Source organism: Lepisma saccharinum, chromosome 16 (assembly GCF_977018435.1).
Source record: "Lepisma saccharinum chromosome 16, izLepSacc3.1, whole genome shotgun sequence".
NCBI lineage: Eukaryota > Metazoa > Arthropoda > Insecta > Zygentoma > Lepismatidae > Lepisma > Lepisma saccharinum.
This window is the reverse complement of record NC_139244.1, coordinates 64176499-64204262: the sequence shown is the minus strand read 5'-3', so window position 1 is coordinate 64204262 and position 27764 is coordinate 64176499. Positions and strand designations below refer to the sequence as shown.

At 38.4% G+C, this 27764-nt stretch overlaps 1 protein-coding gene across 1 annotated transcript; it reads left to right on the top strand.

Moving 5' to 3' along the window:
- The first annotated feature begins 1585 nt into the window (after positions 1 to 1585).
- On the top strand, positions 1586 to 27055 carry Dlc90F (dynein light chain 90F). Its single transcript, XM_083137467.1, has 3 exons — positions 1586 to 1751; positions 16853 to 17018; positions 26636 to 27055. Exons 1-3 carry the CDS (start codon positions 1728 to 1730, stop codon positions 26782 to 26784), a joined length of 339 nt encoding a protein of 112 aa, XP_082993593.1. The 5' UTR covers positions 1586 to 1727; the 3' UTR covers positions 26785 to 27055.
- Positions 27056 to 27764: the final 709 nt, after the last annotated feature.

Here is a 27764-nt window from a genome sequence, read left to right as displayed (position 1 = left end):
ATGACGGGAAGCACAAGCCAGCGTTCGGTTGGTGAAATCCTCAAGCGATAAGTGTCGCGTGCCGCTTGTCGCTTTGGTGCGCAATCTCACTAAAGCAAGACACTCATTGCATCGCGTATGCGCGAACAACAAACCACGGCAACATGTTGCAAGCTATTGAGGAAATGGCCCAGTTTGAGCGACGCAGAAGCGACAAAGCGACACGTGTGGCTTATCGTGTCGCCTAGATCTGTTGTTGTAATGTGCGGTTTATTTTGTCGCCTATCTGTTGTTCGCAAGCAACGCTTGCTAATAGACTGAAGGCACTATGTCGCTTGTCACTTAGTTGGGAACTCCCCCTGTAGCGCGTCGGTTCGGTCTCAGCACCCTTCCTTTAAGGAGCTTTCCGACCGAAGTAACAAGTAGCACGCGAATACGCCATATGAACGTGTTGTTTGCTGTTTGGACCCTCATGTGCAATGAATGCTATTTTACAGTCTCGAAGTGTGTGTCACTAGTGTGACAGTGTCGCTTGTCCCATTGGTTTGAAAGTTGCCTTACACACATGTCGATGGCACTAAGAAAGTTTTGTGGGGTTCTCCTTGTCGTTTCATGCAATCATCATTATCATCATCGCCGCGATTAGTTTAAAGCGGAAGAAAAGAGTAAATATCAAAAATACAAATGCTTCAGTGTGTATATCTTTAAAAGAAATGATGATAATAATAATGAACCTAATTCATACACAAAAATTTAGTTGCCAAGAACATTCCACGCGTATTTTTTTTCTCCCGTATTATTAACGAAAGTATGACGATAACAGGACGTGGTCGACTGTCTAGAATGTTCGTTAATATCTTCGCGACCACTGTACCAAATATCATAGCAATTATCACATTCGTAGAAATGCTTCATGTAAAAGAATCAGACGTTGCAGCGAAAACTCCATTTACTTCCATTATCCGGGGTCAACACCAGCGCCTCTAGCGGAACATTTTCGAGTGGAACCAGCCAGAGAGCGCAGAAGCATGCCGTTTTCCACACTACGTTATTCTAGGCGCTGTATCTTGAGGCTGGTGTAAATTGATGACGTCATGGTTTAACCTGGTGAAAGCTTTGGTGGGCCCCGGTGAAATACGGAAAGCCAAAGGGTGCATCAGCGGTGCACCACCGAGTCCATCGGTGGATTCTGGAAAGCGCGGCGAGGTTCACCCCATCTGTTTTATACAGGGTCAACGAATTTAGTAATAATTTGTGTTTTATACAGCGTATAATAATACACTTGTATTTTGAATAGCATCTTTTGCAAATATGCTGTATAAAGAAACAAACTTCCCGAGTACTAATTGAAGTGAGTGTACAGTGGGATCCATAAGTATTGCTCAGCAAATTGCTCATGACTATTTTCGTTACTATCTTCATTTTACGTATATTTAAGGACTGCTTTTTACTGGTTCAGAGGTTATGAGCAGATTGTTTCGTGTTTTGTGTCAGTTCTTGAAGCTCTCATTGCATAAAACAAAGTGAGTAGGCATGGTGATGTACAATTTGGTTGTTAATACTTATGGATCCCACTGTACCAGTTACATATCTTTTTAACAGATGATTCTGGTACCACTGCAAAGGAAAGTTCGAAGGAATTTCACATATGTAGAGGGTGAATTTTATCCTTTTATGGCTAAGAAGTCCTAATATGCTAATTAGTTTTATATGAGTTTCTTAAATAAGAGTTAATATTCAAATATAAAATGTTTGACGACGAAAAAGAAGAGGTACGTATGTACATGGAGCTCTATAATGTTAATCAGTTCGTATTGTCAGTATGTACATAACATCGATTTGATTTCTTAATGTACCATACCTAAGTGACATAAGTAACTAAATTCGCAATATGTACAGCATTATTATGTGTTTAGAAACTGTCTGTCCTGCTGAATATTTCACAGCAATGAGCTAATCACTTGCGCTTTCAAACTATGGGAATGCTGTCTTAACGAGTCCGATATAGCCTATTATTCGGAACATAAAGAGACCAGTTATGTCTCGTATGTAATTTGTTAATTTTAGGTATTTTAAGAAAACGTATTTTGAAATAACAATGAAGGGTAAAAATTTACTATCCTTCGGACACCTCTAATTTTTTCGTTTCGTCAATTTTTGACATTCGTACTTACGTATTCGCCGAACATTCCTGAAGGTGTATCAATGTTGTTTTGATGAAATTAATTGCAATTTTTCACATTACCAGTACGTCTTTCTGATAGGCCTTTTTGCTTGCCTGAGACGAACTAACCTAACCACGTGCCAATGGTTCGCAATTATTTCCAATTTCTAGATCCTGATACTAACACGACACCAAATTTTAACTATGTTTCCTAACCTAACCACACGCCAATGGTTCGTGGGGCTAGCGCCAATGGTTCGCAATTATTTCCAATTTGTAGATCCCGATACTAACACGACACCAAATTTTAACTATGTTTCCTAATCTAACAGAACTAACCTATCCACGTGCCAATGGTTCATGGGGCTAGCACCAATGGTTTCCTTTCAACGAACAACATGAATTTCAGCTATGAAACATTCCCACATCACACAAAACACCTTCCCGATGTTCGACAATGCTACAGGAACTTATTACGGTAAGTAGTTTCTTCTGTAAAAATAAATGAATGTGTCCGAAGGATAGTAAACAAGTACCGATTCTTGATTACGAGGCCAAAATTAGTGAGTATGCTGAATTTGAAAGCAATTGAAGATACTTCCGGTATTGTAAATTTGCTCCCATTCTAGTAAGGTTCCGATTTACTTCTACAATACTTACAGTCGCCTGTCAATGGAAAATACATTGTCCACGGGGAGTATGCATGCTTAGGTAATGTAATTTTTAAGTTTTTTTTTTTTTTCAACATCAATAACTTTTTCGAAATCAAAACAGTGCTAATTACTTTAAGGAATTTTGAAATTTTGTGACAATGATTGCCAAAATTCTCCAATAATTAGTCTTCCTGCTACGATAATTTGAAAAAAAATCATAAAACAATTGGAACTGTTACTGTAAAAACAAATTGGTCTCATATACATGCAAGTTAGTTATTTTACGTCAATTTTCCGCCACTGTGTAAAAAAACAAGCATGGGATAGAAAAATCATTCTACAAGAAGAAGTATGTAGCAAATATTTCTTTCACATCTTTATAATGTATATTTACATACATAGCATGTTCATACAGTGTAGAACAAGCACATGTATGACAAGATCAGCATCCAGATATTAAAAGTTTAGCAGAATATACAATTATAGTTCAATATACCGTAGGTAATCTTATGTTGAAACCAGAAAACCAAATTTATTTGCAAGTAACCATGGCTTCTTAGGAATAATATGAAAATATTTGAACAACTGATGATTGGTACAAAGAAAAATTTTATCTTGATTATAACACCATTAAGCCTTGTTTCCATGATTATGAAAAACTAAGTATGCTGACCAAGGCAGTAATTTATTTGGTAAATGTCTGTTATATCGGAGACACTTTTCTTCAAATTTACAGGAGAAACTACTTACGGAAATGGGTTTCTGTTGCATTTATCAAACTTCGTGGAGGTATTTTGTCACTATGGAATGCTGCACAACAGAAAATAAGCACTTTTGATGTAATAAAGTAGCCTTTTGTGCGAAGCGACAACATTATGCCGTTGTTTCCATTATGAACCTGCAGATGGCACGAGTGTCGAAAGTCAAACGCGGTCTCGCGAGAGCAAGAAGTGTTTCCAAATGTGCCTTTTTTTTACCAGAATTTTTTTATTTTAATTTTTTTAACTATGCTTACCTAACCCAACCTAACCTAACCTTGCCGGAAATGGTTCGTGGGGCTAATGTGAATGGTTTTTGGGTCTATCGTAAATGTTTTTTGTGGCTATCGTGAATGGTTTTTGGGGCTATCCGTCAATGATTTTTGGGGCTATCGGGAATGGTTTTTGGAGCTATCCGTCAATGGTTTGTGATGACATAATGAACGTGAAAGTAGGTATTTTTCGGTTAAGAAGGTTGCAACACTGCATGCCCACTCCAAATCGGTAAAAATTTACTATCCTTCGGACACATTTATTTATTTTTACGGAAGAAACTACTTACCGTAATAAGTTCTTGTAGCATTGTCGAACATTGGGAAGGTGTTTTGTGTGATGTGGGAATGTTTCATAGCTGAAATTCATGTTGTTCGTTGAAAATTAATTCTCCGACTGAGAATAGCGTTTGGTGCGTACAGCTTCGTACACCATCACCTTCGTACACTGTTGTGACTATCATGACGCGTCGTGATTGTGTTTTGTTCATGTTCATTCGGCATCCAGTGTTTCGAACTGCTTGCGTTTGGAACGAGAGTTAGAAGCATGACGTGTCCTGGATGCGTGGTGAAGTTTGTACCGGGTGTGGAGGATCCAGTGGGTTTTCTAATTGAACACGGGCTCGTGAAGAAAGGAAAGGAATGTCCAAAATGTGTCAGTGAATGTAAGCTACTCGTTAGAAGGAATAGGATGTAGGTATATGCCTACCTTGCTACCCAATATATACAAATTTGTCTTGAATCTATAAAGTTTGAAAGCCATCGCAGAAAAAATTGATGTTGATAAACTTTTACACTGCACTGTATAACTGTCATGAAGATACCTTGGAGAATTGGTCTCACAATGCATTTAAGAAAAATCTTTCACCACATTTGACAATGGTGGATGGAAGATTGATTTTCCCAATGTTGCGACACCTTTAAATTATGCTCATATTTGACTAGGCTATATTTTAAACTGCTCGCCATTAAAAATGCAACACCCAGAAGGAGTAATCGGAATCGGACGAAATGTGCACAGTGTGTAGAGGAGAGGTGCAGAAGGAAATGATTAGGTGTTCAAGGCCGTCATGCGTCATGTGCGTCTGCCACGCCATCTGGTAAGTGGTACCTGTAGCAGGTCAGATAGGTGCAGAAGAGCAGTGAAAGTGCATGGTCGTGAGTGTAGTGTATTAAAATCGGTCAGCAATGCCACGTCGTCGAATACGGCAGCGATTCCAGCAGGTTTCCCAGTTCGATCGCAGCTGAATTGTTGCATACCGTGAATGCAGATTATCCTACCGTGAGATCGGTGCCCGTGTAGGACGGAATGCATCCACAGTGATCCGTGTATGGAACCAGTGGGTCCAGGAAGGCACTGTAGAGCGACGTAGAATTTCACAACGTCCGTGTCGGACGACGGAACGAGAGGACAGACGTCTGATACGCATGGCCCTTACAGACAGAACGGCCATGTCAACGAGGATTGCGCATGAAGTACGGGATGTTTTACAACGTCCAGTGTCCCCACGAACCGTGCTTCGTCGTTTGGCGAACCGGGGAATTTTTTCCCGGCGCCCACTGTTGGGGATTCCTCTGATGCTAGAGCATAGGCGTTTGCGTCTGAGATGGTGCCAAGACTGTCGTGCATGGATGGCAGAGTGGAATGCTGTAGTGTTCTCTGATGAATCCCCCTTCTGTATACAACATCATGATGGACGTACACGCGTGTGGTGGCACCGTAGCCCTAGGCTTCATGATGCCTGCATCATGCATCATCACACAGGGCCTTCATTGGGTATCATGGTATGGGGTGCCATCGCCATAGGTGTTCGTTCGCGTCTCGTACACATTCAAGGGACATTGAACAGCCAACGGTACATCACACAGGTTCTCACCCCTGTTGCTGTCCCATTAATCCATGCACTGCATAATGCCACTTTTCAACAGGATAACGCGCGCCCCCATGTTGCAAGGAATGTCCTCGCATTTATGGAAGCTAACTACGTGCCCCTGCTTCCTTGGCCAGCTCGTTCGCCGGATATGTCGCCAATTGAACATGTCTGGTCCATGGTGGGTCGCCGGCTGGCCCAACTCAGGTTTCCGGCACGTAATGTTGAAGACCTCTGGCACCATGCGGAAGCCGCTTGGGACGCCATACCGCAAGCAGACATCGATAGACTCATTCTGTCCATGCCTTGCCGTGTTGCAGCAGTTATTGCCGCCCGTGGAGGCTGTACACGCTACTAGCTCTTTGGCGTTATGCAACCATGTTCTACGTGTCACATGTCACACCACCGAGCTCTAACTGTAATCATTTTCTTATCTTATTATGAACTACATATTTGCCAAGTTTCGTGTTTCTATCTCATTTCCTTCTGGGTGTTTCAATTTTAATGGCGAGCAGTGTAGTAGATTTAAGAAACAAATGTCTCAGAAATGATAGGACATTGCTTGAGCTCTTAAGTTTTTATTAAAAACTCTCTAATATAGTGCATTGATTTGGAAAAGTTGATGACCAATGTGGAGGCTTTAAGATTAAATTCACATAACAACTAGATAATAACTAACCCGTGGTTCGCCAGCCCTTGAATGGCCTAGGCTGATATCCAGACTGACAGTCTTCCTCCCACAATCCTACTGACAGTCTTCCTCCCACAATCCTACCTAGAGGTGTGGAGATCTTCAACCGATATTGGGGTGACGTGGGGTCAGCACATTGAACCCCCAGCCATTATAGGAGATTTCCGAGACCGGGTTATGCTGCTCACTTGAAGCTCCCCAATTTCCTCACAATGATGGGTTGCCACCGGTCCCGTACACACGCCGAGAACCCAGGCAGACTCAAACCTATGCCATCCCGCAGTCGGAATCTAAAGCTAGGTGCCTTTAGATCGCACGGCCACAGAGGAGGACTAGCAACTAGATACATCTGATGAATTATATGGTTTTGCATTTGAGTGAAATCGCTCAAAACTCTTCGAGATGGCAGAAGAAAAAAGATTTTTCACATATTGAGGTAGCTACACATTCTGATTATAGTTTCAAATTTCTGTCTAAACTGCATTTTTTGGCAGATTAAATTTTAGGGCATCACTTGAGCTACAGTTTGGTAATAAAAAATAAATTAAAAAATGGGAATATGTTGCATTGTTAAGAGGGAGGTGGAGTTTGGCGAAGGTCGCCGTGAAAAGTGCTTAAATTTAACATGGGCTTTTTTGCATTTTGTTGAATATAACGTTTTAGGACAAAAATTTGCCGGAAAACACGCAGTAGATGTGAACTTACTTTATGAAACTTTGAGTACATGACACATTTATGCAATTTCAGTTCGATAAATGTGCACAAATTCCATTATTTTTTTTCAATTTCCCATAAGGAAATACGTAAATAAGCACAGAATGGTTATAGGATTTGTGGGTAGCACCAACGAAAATGGCCATTATGATGCATACTAACGTAATGCTCAATCCTTCTATGACTAAGCTAGGGAGGGCTTTTCTTTCAAAAGTCACTTGCACAACCCAAAATGATTGTTTAAAAATGTCATGTATTATCGACGGCGAAAGATACGGCCGCTTCAGCCGAATTTCATTCATGATAGTTCGCCACTTGGCCACTAGATGTCTGTTCGAAAATTGCCCCAGGCTGACGGGAGGGCTAGTTCGCGCGGGTGTTTTAATTCTCTGCACAGCTGGGTTCCGTACCCTCGTCAGAAGGTCCCGTAGCTGTCACAGCATGATTTATTGCCTCTTTCCCAGGCAAGAAACCAAGAAAGCAGGAAGGCCATGAGTTTGTGTATGTTTGAGTGTAGAGAAGCAGAGCATATTTACCGTGACACAGTAACTTTATCTCGACCCCTACCGCGAGGGACGTATTTAGGGGGTCCAGGTGTCCCAACCTCCCCCCGAAAGACTTACCAAGTACAAAAATTAAATAATGAAAATAATGAGATTATAAAATAACTTCAATTAAGTAATGAAAATAAGGTTGTTGTTTAATCGCAAATTGTTTATTTCCGCAAGAATATTGGAAAGCAATACGATTTTGAATGACAGTACCAAAGAAGATTTATGCAAGAATTATTACTACTAATAATAATATGCAAACAAAATATTACCAGGAATTTTACTTTCGTCAGCTGGATCTAACATCATTTTTTCATACTCAATAAATATTATATTCTTTATCTATTTGACATTAATTTCCTTGCCAGGCCAGTTTCTATTTATTTACAAATTTTGCCGACCTTAACTACACGTAAGCTAGATAATTAATACGTGATGTTATACTGCACTGTTGTTATACCGCCTTCTTACCTATTCATGTAATAAAAATATATTAATTAATTTAATATAATTATACTTATTTTAATTTAACATTATTAATATTATTATTTTGAGACATTACGTTAGGACGCCCCTCCGAAATATATATCTAGATACGTGCCTCGTGTTCGATTTGAATAAAATGTAGAAAAGGCGGGGAGGGTGGTAGCGCTTCCTCTTTTTACATTTCGATAGTTTTACCTCACATGTAGTACTTTGTGCAGATAGGAAATACGTGTACACACACACACACAATTGATGATTCGCAAAGGAACTTCGTTAAATTCCCATGCTTGTTCCGCTCACAAATCACATCCTCCAAATTACAATAGCCTACTATTGTTGTTGCTTACATATATGTGTGTGTGTGTGTGGTTCCTAGAACTTCACTACTTCCAATCATAAACTTGATGTGACTCTTACAAAATATTTGTTTTTGGAGTGGAAAGATCATGAAAAGGTCTACTGTTTCTTTGCAAATCTTCAATTAATGTAAAATTTAGTATAAAAACATAATTTTGGCTGACTTGCTAACTTGAGATTTAAAGAAATTATTAATTTGAATTCTTCATTAACAATAACAAAAGCGACATAAAATGGAGAAGGACAAGATTCTTGGCTTGGTTGAGAATTACATTAGAGATGTACAGGTTAGGAAAGGGGAGGGAGAATTCCCTGTCTTCTTCCTCTTCAGCGCGAACCCTGCCTCCTACATTCTACATGTCCATTCAAAATGTCTTCTTAGTTTCGGATATATTTTGCCTCCCCTATAGCGTAATGGTAAAGATGAACCTCATAATGTCAAAAGGTCCCGAGTTTGGTACCTGGGGCTCCAGCTACGGGACGCGCGCAGGTTCGAGTCTCCTGGGAGAAGCGTAACAACTTTTCTCCTGATATTTCGGCCAGTCAAACTCGCGGCCCGCGGACCGCATGTAGGCCCCAGCATACGTTAATGCGGCCCGCCTTGGCCCCACTTAACACTTCATGCTTGAAATTATCTATACATTTGTAGTTATCCCGTTTTCTCTTTTCTCGTGATACAGGACCAGACTCATCCAAACTTCAACACATTGACCAATTTTCCCTACACAGGTATACATTCCATTATAGAGTAGGTGTTGTGTCAACTAAGCAAGGTGATTGACAGGTTACTTCTGAAGTACGAAAATATCTTGCCAGCTGGGGGAGGGCAGCGTGCATACTTTCTGTCGCCTATAAGTCTGTTTCTTGATTTTCAAGGATTTACCTGGAAGAAAAGCCAGTTTCTGTAAAAGTTTCAGAGAACCATATCGCTGCCCAAACTTCGTTGGAGTAAGAAAAGGACTATAGAAGAGGAATGTAGATTTTTCAAGTGAAATGCTTACTTTTGTTGTGAAGTGAATACTGAAAAGCGTAGAACTTTTGTACCCTGATAAAATAAATCCATTCAGAAGTATTTCTTTATCACGAAATAAATTTGCCATAATCTGTGGCGGAGTGGTTAGCACAACCCGTTGCGACACCAGAGGTTGCGGGTTCGAATCCTGGCCTGAGCATGGGTTTTCTTTGTATGTGTCCCTTCATCAATTTCATCATATCATTACTCATCCTCATCGTCGCCATTAGGCAAACGTGGCAGAAAAGCAAAGCTAATAAAAACATCAGAAATACAGTTGAGGAGAGGATTTATGACTTAGTCAATGAACAATTGAAAGCGAAATTTGTTCGTGTTGTTGCCTTTTCCCTCACAATATGCGAAATTACGCACGTCTGTGAGCTAGCTCGGTTAGCTCCCTTCATTCGTGGATGCGATTCTTATCTCGATATGACAGTAAAACTACTTGAATGATTCCTCCCCGTGACACAAGGGCTGATATTTTGAAGGAAGTGGAGGTCATTTTGCAAAGTTACAGTCTTCCGTTATATTAAAACTTTTTAATAAAGTTATAATTTGTCCTTCCCAACTTCTCAGGAATACTAGGAATGACAGGAATATTTGTCCACAGTAAAAATACTACGTGATGAAGTTGGAAACAGGTTTCAAGACTTCAGAGGGTGCGAAGGGCAATAATCTTGTTCTGCTCTGCTCCCTTTTCTTTTGATGATGCGTGTGCAAGTCCTGACTTCGAATGGAACGTATTTAATTGCAGTGCAACTCGTATAGGTGGGCTATCCTTGATTTTTCTTATATCTCCCATAGCAGGATCCTCGAATAAGCTATTTTGCTGTAGAAATTTTATTAATTTTGGTTGCACTTGCCTTGGTGAAAAGTTGTTTTCCATAATGAAGATTAATGAAACAGCCGAATGATCAAGAATGACTGACAAAACATTTGTTGTCTGCATTAAGAGTTTCATGCTAACAAAAAACTTATTGCACACTTTTGAGAAGCTTGTTAAAAAAAACAGTGAAATCTGTGCGAAACGAAACTATAATTGCAAACAAACAGTTACAATTGTAACCAATTTATACTCGAAAGTAACATGTAAAATACTATAACCATGAAAAAATATGGAGGGAGGTCTATATAATTTACATATCGATGCTGCAATAATAATCACTGGAATCCCCCCCTCCCTTCGGCCCCCTTGGGTCGAACCACTTAGTTCTGGATTTTAAGGTGTTGGGGTTCTAGATGTGTGGCCCGGATAGTTTTGACATTATCGTTATGCGGCCCTACTCACGAATTGAGTTTGACATTGCTGGTCTATAGGACCTGTTGAGGATATATATGTGTGTGTGTGTGTGTGTGTGTGTCATAGAACATCACTACTTCCAAACAAACTTGATGTGGATGTTACAGAAACATCTGTTTTTGGAGTGGAACGATTACGAAAAGGTTTACACTGGCCTCCCCGATGGTGCAGTGGTAGTGTCGCCGCCTTGTAATCAAGGGGTTCAAGGTTCGATACCCGGTGGAGGCACGTAGTGGTTTCTGATTCAACTTTAAACTGTAGGTCCAGTCCCTCTTAGCCTTACTGTGCATAAAGTGGACTTAAAACACTAAATCAATCAACCAACAAAAAGGTTTACTGTTTCTTTGCAAATCTTCAATTAATGTAAAATTTAGTATAAAAACATAATTTTTGCTGACTTTCTAACTTGACAAATTATTACTTCGAATTCTTCATAACACGTATAGTGCTGACCTTGAAGATCATACTATCATTAGTTGGACTGAAATTTCACTTGGGAAGCAATCAATTAACGTTGGGAAAAATCACAATAGGAGAAAGCAACTAATGTGATGCAGGAACTGGTCATATGTTTCCACAGGGGATTCCCATCACCACTGAGAGTTTGTCCCCACCCTAGGCCGATTAGCCGGCCCCGTGGTGGAGTATTTATCTCATTTCGCTACGACGCCAGTGGTTCCGGGTTCGAATCCGGTCTGGGCATATGTGTCCTTCGTGAGCGTCTCTTCATCGATTACATCATATCATCATTAGCCAAGAGTGGCAGAAAGGCGAAGTAAAATAAACAAAATCAATCAATATTGGCCGATTAAAGCTGCTGTGAACTCCAACGATGAGAACTGTGCAAAGGGACTTAATTCAGATCATAACAAAGAAAACTACTTCATCAAAGTGTATGTTCAATATTATACTATTGTTTCCTGACATCTTTGTTACTACTGTACATTTTGTTACATTGTTTTGTCCGTCTTTCTCCTTTTCAGTTTTTCCATATGTTATTACGCATGTCCACGTTTCCCCTTTTTAAATTCCAGGTAGTTTCGCTCCTGCCCATCTCTAATAGGGACTCGATTCGTTAATAGTTGAAATAATAATTGTTACTAATTCTTGCCTTATTATTATCATTATTATTATATATCGATTTTGTATAAAAGAACACCCCCTTAAAAAAATACTTTCTTTCAACTGATATTCTCTACCTCCTTCTTTACTCTCAATTGATAATTCCAATCTCAACAAGAAAATTCAACATAATTATAGTAGCCACTGTAATCAACCAAATTTATTCAGTCAAAACTTCAGTGATGAAGGTTCCGCCTCGGGAGCCTGCCACTCTTCTCGTTCCATGCAAGAGTCAGCCAGCAAGCAGTGAAATGCGAATTGCTTTGCCAGTGGAGAAATTTTAGCCTCCGAAACCAGAATGAAAAGAAACAGGTGGGTGTCCTTTTCCTGGAAACTTCACTGCGGGAGTCACGCGGAGGGGAGGGGGTGGTGAAGGGAGGAAGGTTCTCTTCCTAGTCCTCTGATATGTCGCTAGGTGTCTCTGTATCGCATCGGGCCAGGAAACTACTTTCATGCCAACCTCCAGGCCACTCTTAAGAAGTGTTACAATGTTTGGACATGAAATTTTCAATGGAGCAAATTACTTTCGAGGTCAAGTCAGACATTATATTTTTGTGAAATCAGCCAAGAATGTTTAATATGATGGACTTCAATTTGGCACACTTGATACACAGAAGAGATACTTTACTTGAAACACCCACAAATGTAATGAAAAAACACATCTGTGATAAACTACCAACACACTATGTTTGAGCAGATTTTAAAGTAGGGGTCATTCAATGCCAGTTCAACCAGACCACGGTACCCATGATCTCAGATTTCGATGAAACTTGGCAGATTTAATTCTACCTTCCATGGTGATGGTGAACCCCCCCCCCCCCCACACACACACATATACAGGGTGTTTCTAAAGTTTGATTCCAGCATGTAGGAGGTGATTCTACAAGTGAAAATAAACACACAAGTTCATGTGACGAAATGCCGAAAACTGCACCCATTCGGATTTAATGAAGTGAGAAAAAGTGTGAAAATTATGTTGACAAGGAAATAGTGGCACAACCGCCAACCATATTATCGCGGCGAAGGACGTTCCACAAAGAAATGCGGCATGCTCTATTAAAAAAAGCGCATGGCAGATGAGTTGATGCGCAAGGGATTCCCCAATGGAATCGAATGGGTCTGTTGAAGTCATGGGGGTAGGGAAAGGTTTGGAGTGATTAGCAGGGACAACCTGGGTGATGTTTTAGGTCACAATGTTGTGTTGTCGATATTTGTACGTACCCACATGCAGAAAGGCCGAAGCGTGACCTTGACTTTGGCATTTCCCGTTAGTGGTGCTAACACAGTAGTTTTCTTCCGGCAGGAAAGCACCAGTCACTGCCATTCATGCTTCACATACTGCGATATCAGCATCACCACGCATCAGATTACCATCACACGTTTGCGGTTGAATACGTACAAGTGGAAGGACGTGAACTTGGCAAATTGGGCAAACCTCGCAATAGGCACTGATGGTGTTATCGATAGGCACGGCCCATCGTGTACAGTGCACTAGTGTTCGTTGTTTACGGGTCGGCAGATATCCAGCAATAGGGATGGCTGCATACACCGCAGAGGAGCTGGCAGACATGCATCTCATTTATGGCGAGACAGGAAGCAATAGCCATGCAGTATGGCATTTGTATGGGGAACGTTTTCCAAATAGCAGGCTGCCGTCGCACACCTTCTTTTAAAGAGTGCATACTCGACTTCGGGAAACATGATCAGTGCTACAACCCCATTGAGAAATTGGAAGACACCCCACTTTGGGTAATTGTTTGATAGGTAGTCCCAGGTTTTACCACAATGAAAATTATTAGACATCATAATCAATACATGTTAAAAATAATATTAAAAAATTAGAATGTTCATATTTTTCATAGTAAAAAATTCACAGGTTTCAGTATAGTGTGTATGAATCAATTTTACACTTGGCATACAGCTATAGTTTTGACAAATGGTCCTAAAACACTCACAAATTACCACTAATATGAGTGAAAATAATATTGTTGGAAATGTTGAATAAGTGGGAGAAACATTATTGTGATGTTCATCCAGTTTTAGTTCACAGAAATTGTACTAAGACCAGACTTTGTGTACAGAACGCATATGGGTCAGTCCATACCAAATGGTCCAGTACTGGATGCGTGACCACTTTAAAATTTTCAATGTTTTTGTTCTGACACCTATGCAGACTTTTTTTTTTTTTTTACTAAAACTTGACTTTAAGAATGGTGGCCATTTTTTGTTTCATGACTACGGGTATTTTTGGCCTTTGCAGACAGTTGCGATAATTATGATAACAGCCAGGAAAAATGAACAGAACATTTCAAGCTTTATTTTATGTTGTGTGTCTTTGTTCACCATCTCTAATGAAAATGGCTGAAACTTAAGTCCAAAATTGATATTCAATTGTGAACAAAAATCTTAAGTTTAGGACTTTTTTTTTTTAGTAGGGAAGTAATATAATATGAGTGCTATAATTTTTATTAGATAAAGCATACACATTCAAAGTTTTGGCAGAGAATATTTGATCTATGCTACTGGTCTCTTCTCTTTATTTGATACAAATCCATGACTATGAAGCTACCTTTTGTCTTTCAATTGGGTGGTTTCAGGTGGAATGACCCATATATATTTGCCTCTAACTTGTCTGGTTTTATTTTTATAGTCCCTCAAACTTTCAGTGATTGCTAATTTTTTCCATTCCCAGAGCCTCCAAGTGTGAGCTGCATTCTTGTAGAAAACTAATTCTATCTCCCTTATACATTATTCAATCTTCCTTACACATCATTCAATCTATTTGAAACTTCACAACAATGTTAAACAAGCAATAAGGATTTCATAAAAAAAATGTCAACATATCACATTCAAAATTTAGTACACTAATAAATTAATATCTGTATTCAATGATCTGCAAATTCTACATCTTTTTGTAGAAATCCACTCTTTAACTAAATATATAACAAGTTGCATGTTTTAACAAGTTTTACGATTATACGAGGGCAGGCTGAAAAGTAATGCCTCCTATTTTTTTTTTTTTTTTTTTTTTTTTTTGGTGGTGTAAAGACATTTTGGATTTTGAGCAACCATGCATTGTACTCTTCAGACTTTCCCCCTTTTCCATCCAAGTTTCAAACTTCTATCACCAGGGGTTGCTGAACTAGAGCGAGGAAAATGGCAGCATGTAACCATACTATGTCGGTGCACCTGAAACTGCTTGTGGTGACGGAGTTTCTAACTGCAGAAAATGTGTCTCAAGAAGTTCTCTGTCAAATTGTGAGCATGAACAGCCCAACAACATGCAGTACTGAAGTTACACATTCATTGCCATAAAAGCCTTCATTCTCTGATGAATGTTGATTGGGGGACACATTTTCTGCAGTTAGAAACTCTGTCACCACACGCAGTTTCCGGAGCACCGACATAGTATGGTTACATGCTGCCATTTTCCTCACTCTAGTTCAGCAACCCCTGGTGATAGAAGTTTGAAACTTCGAATGAAGAAGGGGGAAAGTCTGAAGAGTACAATGCATGGTTGCTGAAAATCTAAAATATCTTTACAGTCAAAAAAAATAAAAATAAAAATAGGAGGCATTACTTTTCAGCCTCCCCCCCCCCTCGTATTTATATGAAGTAACCTAAAGTAGGATGTAATAAATTTATTTATTGATTTAACAGATTTTAAATGCTGCATTTGCCATTTTACATTGGGATGTAATAACAAAAACTAAAATTACACGTGATAGAATGACTTGCATATTTTTACTCAAAAGCCTTCTAAAATCTGCCTGATTGTCAAAAACGTCTTATTTGCTTTGCTAAATTTTTGTATTGTCTGCGCAGTCTGCGGAACGGGGAATAATGTATCTTGGCTTCTTAGAAGTGAAAAGTTGAGTGTTTCTTGTTCTGAGAGATGGCACTCGAAAGTAATGTTCCTGGAGATGATGATCAGCCAGTTTGTCTCTCGTGAGGAGTATGGATATTTAACATTTTCAGAAGGATGTCGTTTTGCATGTATTTTCTACATGGTATTCACTGATGAACAATAGCCAAGAACAAATTTAGAATGTAATTTAATCTATCTAAATTTGAGGGACATGCCATAGAGCATATTATTCAATTTTAGGTTAAACAAATGATTTGTAAAAAGGGCCAAGAGCAGACAGGTTATTTATTTCAGTAAAACAATAGAGTAGACCCAGCACTTCAATGGAATCCTTTAGTCATTGCAGAGATTTCAACTCTTTGAATGCAATTATTTTCTATGAAATATTTTGTTTTTAAATTGGAGGTCATCATTGCCTATATTAAGGGCCTTGTTACTACTTGATCCAAATGGAACAGGTTGTGGAAATCCGTCACTAGATGAACATATAAGCTGTGGTAGCTCAGTTGTTAAGGCATCTGACTAACATACGAGAGGCCCGCATTCGATCTCCAGTGCCCACCCAGCATTGTATAAAGTGGGTACCTGGAGGAAACTATGGAGGGTAAAGGCAGGCAGGGGCATGGTGGTGATCACATCAGCCATGATAAAGAAAGTGTGGGACCCTAACTCCACACCCCCAAGTATGCCTTCATGGCATGGTGCAAAGCAGAGGGAAGCACTTTACTTTTCTTTTAGATGAACATGCATTTATTTAGAGTCCTTCATGAGATAGCCTACCTCACAATAAGGTGTGTTCAATTGTTTGTGTCAACTATTTACATTACTATTCACTTCATGAATACTAAAAGGTTAATAAAAATATAGACTCCCATCTCCCATTTTTTCCCCAGTGTCAGCTTATTTTACATTTTGAACAAGAACTTCATAAGCAAGCATAATTTCATGGGCAGTTCAATTTTCAGTCAAATTGTCCTAGTTAGCAAATAATTCATACATGATTTAGTAATAATATCTATCCATCATGGAAATAAATGAGTAATTTTCATTTCAGACACAATTTGTTGTGGATGAAGTGAGCAATATAATCAAAGAAGCAATAGAGAACACAATTGGTGGGAACTCCTACCAGAATGCTAAAGTGAACTCTTGGACTTCCACTGTGGTAGAATCATGTCTGGGTGCCCTAACGAAACTTCAGAAACCCTTCAAATACATAGGTAAGATTTTTCTTTGTTTTTCATGTTTACTGCAGTGAAATATATTTTTAATAAATTGTGATTTCGTGTAAGCTTTAAAAAATAGCAGGACGATGCATATTTTTCAATGGTATCACTGTTAAGCCTTGTTTCCATGTTAATGAAACATTCAAATGATGACCAAGGCAAAATTTATTGTATAAGAAATATATGCTAAAAACGTAACGTTTCTGCCCTCTAACAGGGTCTGCCTCAGACAAATATTCACACTAAACTCTAGAATTCTATCAGGTCAGCATTTGAATGTATTTTCCAATTTTTTCAGTTTTCATTGTCATTGGTTTACAGCAGGGTTGGCATTTTGCCCGTTTTTTTTAAAAAACCCAACCCGGGTGTTTTTTTTAGTTTTTTTCAGGTTATGTTTATAAATATATATATTTTAAAAATGAAATACATTTTTCTCTGATAGTAATATATTGGAACATTCAATTTGTATTGTTTTAATTCACTGAATGAAAAACTATTTAATATTTTCTGTTAAACAAAAAACATACATAACCCATGTTGCAACAGACCAAAGAGGGCCCAGGCCTACCTACCGACTACCGGCAGCACTCCTATCTGATTCTACTCTGAGGTGGGAGATCATCCAATCAGCACGAGGAACCCCCAGTCGTTGTTGTAGGTTTTCATAACCGGATTACGCTACTCATTCGTAGCTTCCCATTTTAATCATGATGGTGAGTGTTCTCCAGTGTCATACACAGGCCGAAATCTCTGGAAAAAAGCTGTTACGTTTCCCCAAGGAGACTCGAACCTGCACGCGTCTCGTAGCCACAGCCCAAAGCATGACCGCACAGCCACAGTACGGGACAAATGATTAAATTATCTAAAATACTATGTTCTGAAAAATTTGACCAACAGTTTGATTCTACTCTTGCTGGATGGCGTAATAGTTAATATATCTATGATCATTCCCACGGTTGCGCATTGCAATACTATACTAATGTTTGATAGCTGTGTTGGTTTAGTCGACCTCTGTGGCGGAGTGGTTAACGCAGCATTCTGTAATGCCAGTGGTCCCGGGTTCGAATCCTGATTCTGACGAGGATGTTTCCGTTTGTCTAATGAGAAAATAGAGAACATTGATGTGTGTGATAATTGAGAAAATAGAGAGAAAACGAGGTATACTACTGCTTAGGGGTATTACTTTTATTACAAAAAGGTCGACAGGCTGTTTGACTGCCATGCAGAATACACAGGTTCGAATCTTGGGCTGGGTGATCGAAGGTTGGAATTTTCCCGGTCTTGTCCCTGCACAAAGCAGCTCTGGTACTCACCCGTCCTCAAATAAATGGGTCCTGGTGGGGGGGGGGTGGCAAATGTAGCCGGAGTTTGGTTGTGATCACATCACCTCCAAAATGGCAGAGATCGAGAATATGTCAGACCCTACCCCATATCCCCTGAATGTGCCTTCATGGCAGGGTGCTGTATGCACTTTAACTACTATAGAACATACGGTAGCTGCACACAAACTTTTCAATACAGTTTGTTCACAGTAGATATATCACAGTTTTGTTTTCCCATTATTTTTGTCGATGTTTCAAGTTTAAATATGTCCTCCGTGTATTCTATTAACCATGCCAAAATTATAAGGCTGACATATTTAATTGTCTTGGCTGATTTCATCCAAATGGAATACCGTATCCATCCTCCAAAATATCTGGTTGCTATGAAAGTAATGTCCTAACGTAGCTGAGACTTGGTTTTCTTAACGAAAATCTAACCTCAAATATTAGCATAACTTAAAGCTCTCCCAAGGCATGTTAAATCAGTCTATCATCCACTATCTTTAAACATGGTCTGTCATCCACCATCTTTAAACTTGATGACAAATTATTCTCAAATACAATATGACACCAATCCTTTAAGTCATCTTGTAACTTTAAAATTTGCGATTTTACCACTCCTCTCCTAAACTATGAAATATAATTTTAAAAATGTTACTGCAAAATTGCAGACCGACGAATTATCTACAATGACTGAGTAATAAGTAATCCTTATACTCCGAAAATGCATTGTAGACAGTTTTTGGGATAAAGAGAGCATGGCTTAGAGCGTGCATGCAACATGAGGAAAATCAGATTTTCATTCATCATCTTGAAACACTTTGTCCAATTTCACTTACATCTAATACCATTGCAGTCTGTCAAGTTTTCTAGTTGCAGAAACATTTTATTATGGTCACTAAATAGGTGACTTGTCTTTCTTTGCCCACCCATGCTCCTCCTAAACCGTGCATTATGTTTCGATAATTTTATTGTGACTACAGTGCAAGTAATGTCACAATGGTCGAAATTGTAGTCTATAAAAAGGTTTGAAAATGTTAACTTATGGAAGTATACGTTTGCATTGTATTTACTTGAGTACCCAACACCCCCTATTTTAAAGAAGAAAATGAAATTGTGGTAGATTATGAGAGGGCTCGACTTCTTGGATATAGAGCATCTAACCACTTATAACATTTTCCTACATGGGCAAACAACCCATTACATTCAATCAATGCACTGAACTGGAGGGAGGCAGGGAGGGGTTACTGTCTCAGTGCAAGGCATTGGAAAGAAAACAGAACATTTGCACACATACTAAATTTATATCACTCTATCTCAAACAGTTTTCATTTTACAGCACTTTAAAATGTCATTAAATCAGTGTTGTCCGTCACTCTTGAGACCCTCGACACAAGATACCCTTGCTTACATTTTATTCCTTTTCTCCTTAACCAATGATCAGATATCTTTGAAATTTTACGCAAAGTTGAATGAAATAATGAGGATATCAGAAAAGAATACATGAGCACTCAAAAAAATTTACAAAAGCCTATAAAAAGACTAATAATGGCCTTGTAGCCTAATTTTTGTGGTGGGAAACAAGGTTGCAAAAACCTGAATTTTCAGCATGTGGTCTTGATGGAACCAAAAGTTTTTGATGTTGAAAATCATTGCAAAGATATGCTCTTTCTCTACAAAGAATGAAATTTATGGTTTTTTTACTCCTTCTGGCAAAAAATTTACGTTTTTTGGACATTGCGTAAAATTTCAAGGTCAATCCATACCAAATGGTCAGGACTGCTCGCTTGACCATTTTTTTAAAAAATCATTTGTTTGTCATTGTAACCCCTGTACAACGGTAGTTCAAAACAGGCATTATTTTTCTAAAACTAGACTTCATTTGAAAATGGTGGCCATTTTTTGTTTCATGACTTGCTACATTTTTGACCTTTGCAGGCAGTTGTGATAATTATGATAACTCAGCTAAGAAAAATTATAGAAATCTGGGGTAAAAGCATTGTTTTCAGTACATTTCAGGCTACATTTTATGTTCCATACTTCTTTTCACCATATCTAATGCAAATGGCTAAAATATAAGGTCAAAACGGACTGTTTTTTTTTGTTGGTTTTTTTTTCCAATTTTGAAGGGAAATTGATGCATTTACCTTTCATCTCACCAAAGTTTCTTACTAGTTTAGAAATGCTCTTGCAATGAAACAAATAGATTAAGTGTACTGTTCCTCCAAACTACAGCACATTTCAGTAAACATTTGGTGAGTTTTGCATAACTGCTGCTAGGTGTTTGTATCTCTATTTGCAAATTATACTCGTGATATGTATGTGTGTATGGATATGTAATAAATATGCATATATTGTTTTTAAAATATAACACTGCTCTTTCCAAAAATGAAGAGTGGGATTGAACCTACAGCTGTAAACAACTAACACTACTAAAATCAGCACACAAAATACGAAAAACCATGTGATTTTCGAGTACCAACTATTTGACAAAGGTACTATATAGTATGCCCACAATGTAAATGCATGGGGCCTGCAGCTAATTCTGGAACCAACACGCAGGAATGAGAAATCATTTCAAACGTGTAACAATGGCACTTTGCGTTTACAGTTCATGAGATATTAGGATAAACATGTGAGAATAATTTACCACGGAAACCTGGATCTGCATTGCAAACTTGAAAGTCTATTACGGCTTGTAAGATAAACTAGTTAGAAACAGCACGTAGATGAATAAAATGTGCAAGATTTCTTACGACTCTTAACACAAAATTCCATCGTGATTGATTGATGTGGTTTATTTTCTTCACCATCCTGCCACTTTTGGCTAATCACAAAAATGAGGATGAGTGGTGATATGATGAAATTGATGCAGGGACACTCACAAGGAACACCCAAGCACAGGCTGGGATTCGAACATGGGACAAAATATCATCTTCAAGTTATCCAACTGAGAAAGGTGGGAAAGTGGCAAGATACTGTCCCAGTTGTCTGTAGATTGCAGATTTGAATCTCTTTTAGAACCAACTATCTTTTTCCTTGCATTTTTTTAAATGTATTGTTGACATTTATTGGAGACAATACATGCAAAAATATTATTTTGCTGCATCTAATAACTCGGTGATGTCACTTGGGATATGTATTTTTATATAACTTCTCTGACGAGTACTAAGTTATTTCCTACAGAAGACAATAGGTTGAAAATCGTAACCCTCTATACTCAGGTTTTTTATAACAGGATCGTCAGATGATGGTAAAATATCAGTTATTTGCTTACTGTATCGTGGGTTTCTTGATGTAAATTTGTTATAAAGTTTTACATTTAAATCCATGCACAGACATAGACTTTAATGTTGCAATTGCTAGTAACCTCATGGCAAGCTGTGATTTCAAGAAAACACAATGTTGGTTCAATTTACACTATACACGTCAATGTTGTAAGAACCACAAGCAGAAAAGAAACCATCAAATGCCACATTATTATTTAACTTAAGCTGTCCAATTTGGTTCGCTTGTTAACTTGTTTGAAAATGTTCATCCTTGTATATTAATAATAGTGGCATTAAGAATATCAGTGGTCAATATCATCCCAGATAACCTTACAGTGTTGATATATTGTTCCGAAAAAGAATAAATATGCAATTCATTCCTACATCCAGGTTTCTCTAATTCTAATAGTAATATTTATTAACATTGATGTAAAATCAAACCACGTTTTTTTATTTATGCAAAAAAGTTAAAAATACAAACTTATTGGAATAAACTGGAAACAACCTCTAGTTCAATATATACAGGGTGATTGGTAATTCGACCTATCCCTGGAAAGGGGTGATACTAGAGCACATTTGTAACAAATTTGAACCTATGCACCAGGGGTCGGAAATCAATGGGTTTTGAGTTATTGCAGTTTGTAGATTTTCGTGACACATTTAGACTTGCGACCAAAAAACTACTACACCCTGGGCACTCAATTGACACATTGCTAACAGCTGACGAATGAGTGACTACTGGGGAAAAAATTCATGCCCAAAATTCCCATACCCACAGAAAAAAAACGTCATTGGAGCACACGTCATGAAGAAATTTGGAAATTATCATTTAAATGGAAGAGGATTACTCAAAAAAATGGTAACACACTTAGCGTAAAAATTACGGATAAAACTTCCTCATTTCATAAGCTCTCGAAAAATATACATATGTTGTCACCTGGCACATGGGTTGGGGGGAAAATTTGAATATATAGCGGAGAAGACACGTTGTAGACCACCATCATCTGACAAGAATTCTGTGAACGGACGAATCCAAATTTGACCGCGAAGGTATTACGAATTTTCATAATGCGCATTTTTGGTCCCATAAGGTTCATAACCCCAGAAAATCTAAAAAGAAGGCTCACCAGAGAAAATTCTCGCTAAATGGGAATCGTCCACAATCATGTGATCGGGCCATTCTATCTGCCACAAAACCTAAACGGCATTACCTACGAAAACGAAGGGAAGAATTGACGACGCTCCTGGAGGATGTGCCGTTCGCCACAAAAAGGGGTATGATTTACAAATGGCTACCCAGCCCACTATTTCCGGGGTGTGCGACAGTGGCTGGACGACAATTATCCCATGCGATGGATTGGTCGAGGCGGGCCGATTCTCTTCCCGGGATTTGACGCCATGCGACTTTCACATTTGGGGTCACATGAAAGAGTTAGTCTACAGTACACCAGTGTATTCCCAAGAAGAGTTGAGAGAGAGAATTGTGACAGCCGCCCAATACATAAGAGACTGAGTGTCAATGCGAGTGACTGTGTCTGAAGTACGCGTATTGCATACGTAACCGGGGGAGGCAATTTGAACAGGATTTGTAGTTTTTGTAACAGTTCATTCTGACAACCTGGAATCATGAGAATGGTAAATATGAGGGTTACTATTTATATTTTGAGCCTAACAATGAATTTGGCATTGAAAACTGCTTTAATGTTTTTCGAAGTATTCTCCTTTATGGTCAATACACTTTCACATTCGTTCGAACCATTTGTCAAAGCAGTTTTTCCAATCTTCGTGAGACACCTCCATAATATGGTTTTTGAACGCATCAACGGCATCTTCCGCCGACGAAAATCGTTGTCCACGCAATTTATTCTTGACATTCGGGAACAAGAAGAAGTCATTGGGTGCCAAATCAGGACTGTACGGTGGATGACCCATCAATTCGATTTTTTGACTGTTCATAAAGTCGGTTGTTAGACGAGATGTGTGACAGCTGGCATTGTCTTGATGAAGAATGATCCGACTGCATTTGTTTGTTTTCCGTATTTGACCAAAGAGCTCTGGCAAACAAATTGTTGTGTACCATTCAGAGTTGACCGTCTACGTTCCTCTAAAGGCACAGTTGCCACATGACCAGTTTTCCCGAAAAAACAGGCGACCATTTGATTCGATGTGCTTCGAGCACGAACAACTTTTGTTGGATTCGGTTCATCTTGAAACACCCATACAGTCGACTGCTGTTTACGTTCCGGCTCATATGCATATATCCATGATTCGTCACCTGTTACAATCTTATATATGTCTTTTGAAGCACCACGATTGTATTTATTGAGCATTTGTTTGCACCAATTGACGCGAGCGTCTTTTTGAGTTTTTTTTCAAATTGTGTGGGATCCAACGAGAACATACCTTTCTCACAGCTAAATGATCATGTAATATTTTATATATGCTGGTGGAACTAATGCCTATGGTTGCCTCAATCTCACAGTATGTCACATGACGATCTTGCAGTATTAGGTTTTTCACAGCATCAATGTTTTCTTGAACAACAACTGATTTTGGACGACCTTCGCGAATCTCGTCGGTGAGCGAATATCGGCCACGATTAAATTTCTTATACCAGCGTTTCACAGTGGCAAAGGATGGGGCTTCATCGCCAAATGTGGAAGTAAGTTGATCGATGCACTCTTGTCTTGATAATCCACGTCGAAAATCGTAAAAAATCATCGCACGAAAATGTTCACGAGTTAATTCCATTTTATTGTTGTCGCGCAATCTCCAAGGCAACATAAACAACACAAATGAAGCTATTGACAAAACATTTGAAGTACGTTATGGTCAATAATGCCAGACGATTCCGTGCAAACGTCAAATCGCGCCTAACTTCAATCAGTGTTGCCAAGGCTCAAAATATAAATAGTGGCCCTCGTAACATTATTATTTCACTCATTTTTGTTCCTTTATTTCTCACAACCGACAACTTCTTTTCACTTTACAAAGAGGTCTACAACGTGCCTTCTCCGCTTTATATTCAGATTTTTCCCCCAACTCGTGTGCCAGTTGACAACATTTGTATATTTTTCGAGAGCTTATGAAATGAGGAAGTTTTAATTTTTACACTAAGTGTGTTACCATTTTTTTGAGTAACCCTCTTCGATTTAAACAATAATTTCCAAATTTCTTCATGACGTGTGCTCCAATGACTGTTTTTTTTTTTCTGTGGGTATGGGAATTTTGGGCATGAATTTTTTCCTCAGTAGTCACTCATTCATTAGCAACGTGTCGATTGAGTGCTCAGTATGTAGTAGTTTTTTCACAATTAGTAGTTTTTTGGTCGCAAGTCGGAATATGTCACGAAAATCTACAAACAGCAATAACTCGAAACCCATTGATTTCCGACCCCTGGTGCATAGGGTCAAATTTGTTGCAAATGTGGTCTAGTATCACCCCTTTCCAGGAATAGGTCGAATTACCAATCACCCTGTATATACTGAAAGAGCATTTGCTGTAAGTTGATCTGACAGCAAGCTTCATCTAAGAGCAAATTTACTATCATAAGCGGCTGTTTTACAAATATATGTGTGTATAATATTTGATTGTAAAGAAATTCACATGTCTATATTCGAGGATATTTATAATTTGAAAAATAATTAAATATAGGAAAGTTATTTGTCACAGTGTAGGTTCGAAGGCACACGTGTTAAGAGCTTCCATTGTCAAGTAAAGAAAATATGTATTGTCATGCAATATCAACATGTATCATGAGATCGAGATTTTGAATCCATAATTCTAATCATTCACCTACAGCATCTACATTATATGGTAACATTTGCAAATTATAAGCTACTTTGAGCATTTCATCAATGGCAAAGGGTATTTCTTTTTACTTGCTCTTTCTATTTCTGGTGGGTGTCATTTTAAGACAGCTGTAACTTTTTACTTTCTGCTTTCTGCTGCCCATAGAAATCTTTTTGACACATTATTTAGATTTCACCTCCAGGACTCAAAGGAAATCAAAAGTGGGAATGACATGTGCAATTCATACAATTTGGTCTTAAAATTTTTCACATTTAATTTTTTTTACACTACTTTATTGCTGCACTTTCAATTGCATGTGTATTTTTTTGTTTTTATACGTTCCTGTGTTCTAGTGTATCAGACCCACCATTTGGTGTTAGAATCTGTTGTACTGTGGGGAATTGGAACAATTTCAAATTGAATTGTTGCTTAAGCCCATTTTATGCACAGAAAGGCTAATTGGGACTGGACCTACAGTTTAAAGTGGGATCTGAACCATTGTGCCATGTGCCTTCACCTGATGTTAAAGCCTCAACCCCTTGATTACAAGGCAATTACATTACCACTATGCCATCGGGGAGTCCCAATTGTAATAGTTTCATTTCTGCCCTTAGAACTTACAGCTTCAAAATGGCTCTTTTGATGATATTGTTTTTGAGGTTGTGGTACAAATTGGATAACACCTCTTCCAAGCTTCTGAATCTTCTGGATATAGATATAGTATTGTACACCCAATGGCAAAATAAATAGTAGGCGAATTGTCCACCATCATTTTCATTCAGTCTGTTTTTCACAATGTGGTGATCATGATTTGAAATAGAAACATCAATATTCGGAGGACAACATCTGCTTTCCATCAGCAGAATTCCATTCCTTAAAACAAGACAGGACGTGGAATAAAAATGAATGAAAATATTGATGGACAATTTGTTTACTATTATCTTTGCCGTTAACTGTACCATGAAGTTCCAAATGAAACTTCAAACTATTGATGAATATTCTCAGTTTTTTTACACATCCAAAGGTCACAATAATAAGTCTTTTCTTTCTTTCCTTGTGAAAAATGGTCTTAATAGATTTAGGCATCAGAATTACATGTTTTAGAAGTGGAAAATAGTCGTGACATGTTTTGTTGCACAATTACAAAAGTTCATTGTTTTCGCGTGTTTATTTGCACATCATGTATTCTTAAATATGAAGTGAAATTTATTCCAATTCTTTTTTCCAGTCACCTGCACCATTATGCAGAAGAATGGAGCTGGTCTTCAAGTGGCTAGTTCTTGTTACTGGGACAATAGCACTGATGGTAGCTGCACAGTTCGTTGGGAAAATAAAACAATGTATTGCATTGTGTCTGTGTTTGGGCTAGCTATTTGAAAATTGTTTCCTGGATCCTTGTCACATGAACTATTGAACCAAAACTTACCTTTGATTTATATGTGAATATTATACCATAATGTTGCTGCACATTCCTGGTTCAGTTTCATCTGTCAGCGATGGCATTTCACTTTATAAAGTTAAGGTTATGCGTGTGGTATATGTATGATTTTATGAAGAAAAAAAAATATCACTGCATTAATTTTCTTAAGGATGTGTATATAGATTGAGTGTAATTTTATTTCTAAATAAAGAGCTTGTTACTTAAGAACATGGAATTGTGTTCATTCAATACATGGAAATCTCTCTGGATTCTCATATAAATTGATAATAAGAAGGGGGCGGATTTTTGCATACTTGCATGTTTTTTTTTCATTAAGGAAAATGCATATACTCTCAACGGATTTATCCAATCACTTGATGTGGATTACTCTGGTAAAGTTTTATAGTGCATATATATATATGCATATTTTAGCTTAAGTGCATATATTGGGAGTAATTTTCATGTAATTGTTCGTTTCAAGTTTGTCTGCTTCATTTTTCCCGTTCTTTGTGTCGGCATTAAAAAATAGTCTACTTCCTGTAATCATGGCCACTAGCTGGGTGAAGAACATTCCAAAACTCATCTCATAGTGTTGCAGGTGGTCTGGTTGCGAAGATAGAGGAAACCCACCCTTTCACCAACCAACCAACCACCTTTCAAGGATGTGAGTCACATCTCCAAATTCCAGGGAGAACACCGGGGTCACGGGTTATTTTAGGATTATGTGTTAATGTGACATCTGATAAATCTGTGGTGTGTGTGCTGTAGAAGTGACAATAAATGCCAAAGGAGATAAGAAGTAACAGCATATTGCTCCAACAGTGGGTAGAAGGTAATGATACGTTTACCATGTTATTTATTGTCAAGTATTCTCTAAACATGTAATTCATTTCAGGTATATAGAGTAGTTTTTGGCTGCCTAAATGGAAATTTGCCA

Bases quoted from the DNA above. Each gene is read 5' to 3' on its own strand.
- Dlc90F (XM_083137467.1), top strand. From the start codon at position 1,728: ATGTTTGACGACGAAAAAGAAGAG. The intron at 1,752-16,852 runs GTACGTATGTAC...TTTTCATTTCAG, and splicing joins TTGACGACGAAAAAGAAGAG to ACACAATTTGTTGTGGATGA. The intron at 17,019-26,635 runs GTAAGATTTTTC...TCTTTTTTCCAG, and splicing joins GAAACCCTTCAAATACATAG to TCACCTGCACCATTATGCAG.